The sequence below is a fragment of the Cyprinodon variegatus genome, unplaced genomic scaffold (genome assembly GCF_000732505.1).
Source record: "Cyprinodon variegatus isolate N-32 unplaced genomic scaffold, C_variegatus-1.0 Scaffold543, whole genome shotgun sequence".
In the NCBI taxonomy this organism is placed as follows: Eukaryota; Metazoa; Chordata; class Actinopteri; order Cyprinodontiformes; family Cyprinodontidae; genus Cyprinodon; species Cyprinodon variegatus.
This window is the reverse complement of record NW_015150996.1, coordinates 566,055-574,147: the sequence shown is the minus strand read 5'-3', so window position 1 is coordinate 574,147 and position 8,093 is coordinate 566,055. Positions and strand designations below refer to the sequence as shown.

The 8,093-nt window shown below is 37.1% G+C and overlaps 1 protein-coding gene across 1 annotated transcript; it reads left to right on the top strand.

Annotated features, from left to right (window-relative positions):
- Window positions 1–648: 648 nt before the first annotated feature.
- Window positions 649–5,305, top strand: LOC107095389 (neoverrucotoxin subunit alpha-like). Its single transcript, XM_015391465.1, has 3 exons — window positions 649–744; window positions 2,739–4,220; window positions 4,455–5,305. Exons 1-3 carry the CDS (start codon window positions 654–656, stop codon window positions 4,973–4,975), a joined length of 2,094 nt encoding a protein of 697 aa, XP_015246951.1. The 5' UTR covers window positions 649–653; the 3' UTR covers window positions 4,976–5,305.
- Window positions 5,306–8,093: the final 2,788 nt, after the last annotated feature.

Below are 8,093 nucleotides of genomic sequence, written 5' to 3'. Positions count from 1 at the left end.
TGTGTGGTGTGATATGAATTCTTGCTTAAAACAAATTATTAACCCAACCTTGTCTGAAATTCATGTTATAAAGCCTTTTTTGGTGTGGATTCTTGCAATGGGGAGGTAAGTGATAAGACAACTAACAGGATAAATAGAGAACATCACACTGGGAGCTCTACAAGGCTCTCGGCTGACTCAAACCACGCTGAACACCTTCCTTCTGTGAGGACACACTGAAAAAGTAAGATCAATGTTATGTTTTTGCAGAACCTGTGCTGTAAAATACCTTAAATGCACAGTTTTATTTTGCCTTATCTCTTTAAATTAACTTCTTTATATTATCTACAATTCCTCTGCTTTTTCTTCCAATATTTTTTCAAGTGTATTTTAAATTCTAGGTTTTTCTTTCTTTAAGGGAGACCTTCAAGGATGTCTTTTTTTGCAAGGGTTTATAATTTCTTTCTGCTTATTTTATGTGCATTTTGAGTTAGGAATTACATTGAAATTTCATGGTGGTTTTATATTGATGATAAAGTTTTTTTTTTTATTTCTTAAATTCTCAATCTCTTGATCACTATCTTTGCAGCACTAAATTGACTTAGATATGATATTCGGTTATGCAGCATGCTGATTGACATAGTTTTGGTTTTCTTTTCTATCAGTTGGACCACATGGACTCCAGTTCTCTGAAGGTTCCTGCCCTGGGAAGACCATTTTCCTTAGGGATGCTGTATAATGCTCACACAGATGAGCTGATAACAGGTACCACTAATGTGTGAAAGGCTCTAATTACTAATTTCACACACTAGTTTATCGATAAATCTTCCTTGCATGGTCTCCATTTCCCCCAGTGAAAGACAGACACATTTAAAATTAGTAACATTATTGCTATATGCACTCTAAGTAATAATAGGCTACCTTCTCTGTAGTTATAACATACATAGAAACAAAAATGGATTTAAAAACACTGTAAGACATTAGGTACTTTAATCAAATAGTGCATTGATCATTTGATAGGTGAAAGTATAAAAACAGCAGCAATAAATCAGACTGTTGTGTATATATTTGTATATGTTATTTTACCTTTTGGCCACAGTTGCGAATTGGTGAAACCAACTTAATGCCCTGCTGTAAAATCAGATAAAAACACATGAAGGATAGAAAAATCAAAAGCACACAAACATATGAAAAATAAAAGACAGTATAAGATTACGGCTATGTTAAGAATAGACGTGAAAGAGAATGTACAGTTACTTTTATTTCTCTAGTTTACTTCTGGCCATCATCCTAATGGTTTTGCTGAGGGTCTGGTTCTATCATTTTGGTGTGTCACTCCATCTAGTGGCCTGGTACAATTCTTAATTGTAGAGCAAGTTTGTGGCATTTTAACTTGCATTTTGATTTTTAGAGAAATTTTCCCTTTTCAGTTTAAATTTCTGTGACACTGTCTTTGTTTTGCAGTTTCTTTTAACTTTTTTGCTATTGTTTTCGCATGATCCTTATTTTACAGCATGTTATGTCAAGTGCTGCAGGTTTTGTTGTCTGCTGTTAATTTGCACCTGTCCAGCTGAGCTTTATAGATTTGACAAATATTTAATATTAGAAAAAATATATACATGTCCACAAATTGTTTGAAGAAAATATATGTATTCATCAGTCATGCTGTGGATATTTATTAAGGCTATTAGAACTTAAAAATGCAAAAAAGGAAAAAAAAAATAGAATAAAATGAAAACAAACATGGGCTGCTCAGTGAAGCACTGCTGCCTTGCAGCAAGAAGGTTCCCGGTACGATTCCTGGTCTTGGGTCTTTCTGCTTAGTTTGCATGTTCTCCCTGAGCATGAGTGAGTTCTCTCTGGGTACTCTGGCTTCCTCGTACAGTCCAAAAAACATGGCTGTTATGTTATTTGGCTTCTCTAAATTCTCTTTAGGTGTGTGTGTGAATGGTTGTTTGTCCTCTTTGTCTCTGTGTTGCCCTGCGATGGACTGGCGACCTGTCCAGGGTGGACCCCGCCTCCCACTTGTAGACAGCTGGAGCACTACTCGCATCACTGCTTGGGATAAACGTGAAGGAAATTGGATGAACAGATGCAAAAACAAACATGATAAAGAGACAAAAAAGACTAGACAAATGTATGAAAACTTCAAAGATCAAGCAAGATAAACCTCACTTGACTAAGCTTCCAACATTTGATTGACTGCTCGATATGAACGTTTCCTGTGGGCTGCTGGGAATGTTGCCCCATGTGACAAAGATGGTTGTCACATTGTCGGGGTTCCCCTCTAGTGTTCAAACTGGCAAATCTGTGGTGTGGTAAAAGCTGGACTGAAAGGCTTCATATTGGTCCGGGAGCTGCATTTGTTTCCATATTGATTGCTCATTTCAGAGGCTAATTTGCTGAAATGGTCTGCTTTGCTTTTTTTGTTCTATTGCCATAAGGACCTTTAAAGAATTTAATATTTTATTTTATAGTTTATCTTTTCCCCTCCTTTTCCTTTTACATTTTCAATCTTACCTAGTAAAGATTCAATAGCAGAAAAATCTAAATTTTTGTCATTTCTTTGCCAGTCTCAAGAATTTTCATTTATATGCGACATACTGAACTGAAAGTTAGTTTATATTGTAGATATTTATGTTAATTGCTCACAAATATAATTTTTATTTCAGGCAGTGTATACATCCAACTGTCAAAGTCAGATAAAGAAAGATGTAATTAGAGTTTGTCTGTCTAACAGTGGTTTCCATTTTTCACAGGAATTTCACTGTGGGAAGGGACCATTCTGGAGAATAAAACAAAGACAAAGAATAACCACAACAGTTCTTTCCAAGTCTTATCCTCTGATTCTATTCAAGAAAAGTCCTCTCTCTTGGATCTTAATGCTTCTTTTAAAGCAAGTTTCTTGAGTGGTCTGATTGAAGTCGGTGGCTCTGCCAAGTATCTGAACGACAAGAAGAAATTCAAAAATCAGAGCAGAGTGACCCTCCAATACAAGGCCACTTCTTACTTCTCTCGTCTGTCCATGACACATAGTGAAGCGCAGAGTGCAGCTAGGCTCAGTGATGAAGTGAAGAGCATGGCAACACATGTGGTGACAGGCATTCAGCATGGTGCAAATGCTTTCTTTGTCTTTGACAGTGAGAAGTTAGAGTCCACTCAAGTTGAGGACTTCCAGGGAACCTTGGAGGGTGCAATAAATAAGATCCCCAAATTAAATGCTGAAGCTAACATCTCAATGTCACTGAGTGACAAAGAAAACTCTGTCCTCAAGAGAATCTCCTGCAAATTCTATGGGGACTTCCTCCTTGAAAGCAACCCTACACATTTTGAAGAAGCACTGAAGACCTATCAGAGTCTTTCAAAGATGCTCAGAGAGAATCCCCAGAATTCTGTGCCAATTCAAGCCTTTCTGACCCCACTGAAGTCCTACGACCCCACTGCTGCTGCAGTGACAGGGGAAATCTGTGAGGGGCTAATCACTAAAGCACAAGATGTCTTTGAAGATTTGAGCCAATTTGAAATGAGATGCAACGAGCTTCTGGAAATTATGTTATTGAAGAAATTCCCCAGTTTTTACAAGAATCTGCAGGAATTTTCCGACCTTTGCAAGAAGTGTGAAAAAATCCTCAGAGATACTATGAAGAAAAAGTTTCCTTTGATCCGTGCAGGAAAAGAAGATCATAGCTCAGTTGAAAAACTGCTTGATGACCTACGCAACACTCGATTCAATCATAACAACTTAGACCGGTGGATGTCTGACAAAGAAGCAGAAGTAACTGCCTTGAATATCTGCCTCAAATCAATGGAGGGCATCAAAATGGTTTCCAATGAGTCCCAGCTGAAAAAAGAAATATTTGCTCAAGGTGTGGTTCATGGTCTGTGCTTCACTTTCACCTCTCTGGAGGGTGATGACCCATACATTGATCAGATGGAGAGTTGCCTTCACTCACATGATCTGAAAAGCCTTCAGAATATCTATGAGCCTAAACACGACCAGTGGTACCATTCAGATGCAAAGATACAAGAACTCCGTGGAAAAGCCCAAGAATTCCAAAACATGGCCAAAGGCCTGAAAGCCAACAGCAAATTCATTTTCCTAGTAGCTGCAGCAAACAATCCCAAATACCAAGGAGCAAGCATCTACCATTACAAGGAAGGGTGTCTGGTCTCAGAGGATTTTTCAAAGCCAGGCGTCCCTCCAGTGGAGAATATAACAAGCAAAGAAGATCTGATTTGGTGTAAGTTATATATGGCATTTAATTTTATTTATGACAAACAAGCAAAGAAAAGACCCTCTGCTAGAATGTCTTCTGATTTGGAAATTGACTTTCTCAAAACAAAATTTCATTGAGTGTTCTCCTTGGGTTTTTTAAAATCTTTTCAGGATATTGAAACTGTAATATTCAACAAAATGTTACATCTATTGTCTTTCAGTGTTTATCTAACAGACTGTCCCTTTGTCTTTCCACCAGATGCCTGTGATCTGACGCTGAACCCAAATACAGCAAATAATTATCTCATTCTTTCAGATGAGAACAAAAAAGCAACATGTACATCAACATGGCAGTACTATGACAGTCACCCAGAGAGGTTTGATAAGCTTCAGGTGCTGTGTAACGAAGGGTTGTGTGGGCGCTCTTATTGGGAGGTGGAGTGGAGTGAACTTCCACAAGTTGGTATAGGTGTTGCATACAAATCACTTGAAAGACATACGAGCCTTGGGAGTTCTGACAAGTCTTGGTATTTTGGCAGAGAGCTGTGCTTTGATGCATGGAACAATGGCCAGGTATGGTTCGGTAAACCTATTCCTGTTGGATGCAATAAAATTGGAGTGTACCTGGATTTTCAAGATGGGACTCTGTCTTTCTACATGTTGTCAGGTCAAAACTTAGAACACCTCTACACCTTCAAAACTTCATTCAATGACCATGTCTATCCAGGTTTTTACATTTATCCAACCAGTGGGTACTGCATGCTAACTCCTGTCCAGTAGTGCTGGACAGGAGTCCCAACTTAGCTCTGTGGCTTGTTCAAGGGTTTTTTCTGCTGTTGACTTATAGTTAAGCCCAGATTTATGCGTAACACTGGTAGTTTATGTTTTAATAGCTTTTAATTTAGTCAAGAACTGCATGGTTGCAACACATAATTATATGTTTTATGCGTTTTGATTTTTGCTTACAGACTGCTTAGTCCAGGAGTATAAAAATAGAAATTAGAAACCCCAAAAAACTGTGGCTTATTTAATGTTTTCGTTGTTTTTATAGGCAAAAGTGAAGCTTGATTTACATTAATCAATGGTGACAGTGGCGGCTGTTGGAGTGTTCTCCGGGGGGGAGGGGGATTGGGGGGTTGGGGGTTACAAAACAGGTTAACTTTTTGTACGTAAAGTTTGCACTACTGAGGCCATCCATCCATTTAAGCGAGAGGTCCTGGTGCCTATGTCCAGCTGTCTATGGGCGAGCAGCGGGCTAACCCCTGGATTGGTTGTACCCAGTCCATCGCAGGGCCATTCTGAGGCTTTGTGATGGCAAATCTGTGTTTTGCATGGTCCAATATTGTGTCACAAAGCTAAAAAAAATAAAGTACCAGTTTAATAATGGAGAAGCTATTAGTCAGCTTTACTTTTTCTTAATATATAAAAACTTTATTTTCTGAGAATGTGTTTATTAAAGGGCAACTATTCAATTAACAGACATGTAAAAAAGCACACTATATTCTGTTATTTTCCATGTGAACGCCAGATTGTTCATGCTTCTTTAACTTTTATTAAAAAAAATGCTTTAAATCAGTCCTACCTGTCTTTATCCATGCTGGGTCAGATCCTGACATTTGAAAAAGAAGGCCAAGCCTTGTAGCTAAACCAGATCCTAGAAAAGGACCTGGTTTAGCATGACCTAGCTTGACCTCCTTCGATGCGTCTCCAAGTCCCGTGACTCTGCACTGTGGCGGAAGGGGGTGAGCAAATACACTTTCTGTCACCTCGGGGCAAAACTTTCCTGTGCCCCGAGCTCTCCTATACATTTGTATTGCAGAGGAGCTTCTGCGCATGTACAACTTTTTACAAGAGTCAATGGGCAAAGATTTTTGCCCACTAGGGCGGAAATAAGTCACTAATCTGACGAAAAAATGAATGACACTTTACTAGTCATTAAAGATTCGATATTTGTCTTTCACATTTAAAAAATATATATTGATATATTTCGAAATATTAAAAATTTTAATTTAAAATTAAATTATAAAAAAAAGAATTTGTGCTCAGGGTCATTGAGTGGTTGGGGCGGCACACTAGCGCCCTCTATTGGCCAGCCGCTGCCAAATCCTAAATTGAAATATATATTTTTTGTACTTCAAGTAAAATTAAAAGCTGAACTATAACATTTGCGCATAAGTCTTTGAACCATGTTCTTTTAATTCTACATAGTCCAGATGTTAGTGGGTCAGATCTTCAAACGCTGCAATAACTATATGTTACCTTAAGTTCCCTAATATGATAGAAATGGTGTGTTTATGGTTAGAATTTAGGATTTTCTGGTTATGTTTCTTGTAAACTTGATTTATCAATAGTCTGTGTGAAACTGTTTTCTTTTACATGATAATTTCTTTATAAAATTATTATATGTCTGCAGTGAAATTTACATGACTGTCTTGGTCCAAGTTCAAAAAGAAATTATTTTTGATCAAGATTTACGGTTAACTTTTTTAAAACTTGATTGATTTGAAAACAAAAGCTATCTCCTCATTTCCATCTAGTAAAGACATTGCAGGAGATTAAATAGCTTGCCACTAATTGAAATTGTAATAAAAGGAAAAAATGAATGAAAGCTGTTGGACATGTTTGTTCTGTTTCTCATCAAATTTAATAAAGCAGAGTGTTAAGTTTATCATTGTGTGAGATCTCATGATTTCTTTTGATTTAACATTTTTCTTTTCCACTGCAAGAACACTTTAGTTAAAAATTTAGTTCAGAATCTCCCTGTGTTCTTTAACCTACAATAGTACTCCATCGTTATTTCTACTGTTAAAGAGGGGGCTGTACCATGATGTTCTAAGCGTGCCAAAAGTTCCACATGAATCTGAAGTGGCAGTGATGGATCCTAAAACCTTGTCCACCTTCAGGTGTTTCTGTAACTTGTTTACAAGTAGATTCCAGTTCCCAATGTTAGTTTTTGATATTTCTTTAGCCAATATGATCTATTTTCTCTGCAGACAAAAAAACACAACAAAAGTATTGACATTTTAAACATTTGAAAAGGAAAAGAAAGTAATATTCAAAATAAAGAATGTTCTTCATTATCTTAACAAACAGATATTTATTATTTGGGTTGTTATCTGTTGCCAGAAAAGGGAAATTTAGATTTTTAGCAGTGTTAACACATAAATCAGCCACGACAACAGCCATTAAATGGTTAAATCATCTTCAAAATAAACTCCAAACTATTTTAATTTATGCTTTACGTGTTTTTTTTATAAAACACAACAAATAAAGGTTTACACTAATCATCCAAGAGTTAAGTCTGTATTTACTGTGTTTGTTCCAATTCTAAAATGTTGGGCCTTTTTGACAGCACTTTCTGTTTCAAACTCTGTTAAGGCTATTTAAATTGGAAGACCCAGTTCTTTATTCCTGGGGGAGTTTTCAGAGTGATGCAAAGAAAGGAAAAACGTCTTCAGAGATTAAAACAATTTAAATCACATGTGGGGTTCCCCAAGGCTCCATTCTGGGGCCCCTTCTCTTCAATATCTAGATGCTCCCCTTGGAGTATGTATGTATGTTGAGATGTATTTAGTAAAATACAACACAAATCACAATCCTTATTGGTTCAATGAGGGATGAAATGTTTAACTGCCAAATCAAAGACGATTGCATACTTTTATGGACGGATGGTAATCCTACCTTCATTAGGTGCGGATACATTTCTACCAACATCCTGTGACTGACAATCTATAAGCTGCTTGATCCAAACTTTGTCCTCTAAATGCAGACTTTCACTGTCGATTTTACAGACATGATCCCCTTCCTTCATGCTATCTTTTTTCCTAACAAAAGGCTCAGAGATTTGGGCCTGCTCAAAAAAAGGATGTAGCTTTAGAATGAATCTCTAAAAGTGATT

Bases quoted from the DNA above. Each gene is read 5' to 3' on its own strand.
- LOC107095389 (XM_015391465.1), top strand. From the start codon at position 654: ATGGACTCCAGTTCTCTGAAGGTTCCTGCCCTGGGAAGACCATTTTCC. The intron at 745-2,738 runs GTACCACTAATG...CATTTTTCACAG, and splicing joins CACAGATGAGCTGATAACAG to GAATTTCACTGTGGGAAGGG. The intron at 4,221-4,454 runs GTAAGTTATATA...TCTTTCCACCAG, and splicing joins CAAAGAAGATCTGATTTGGT to ATGCCTGTGATCTGACGCTG.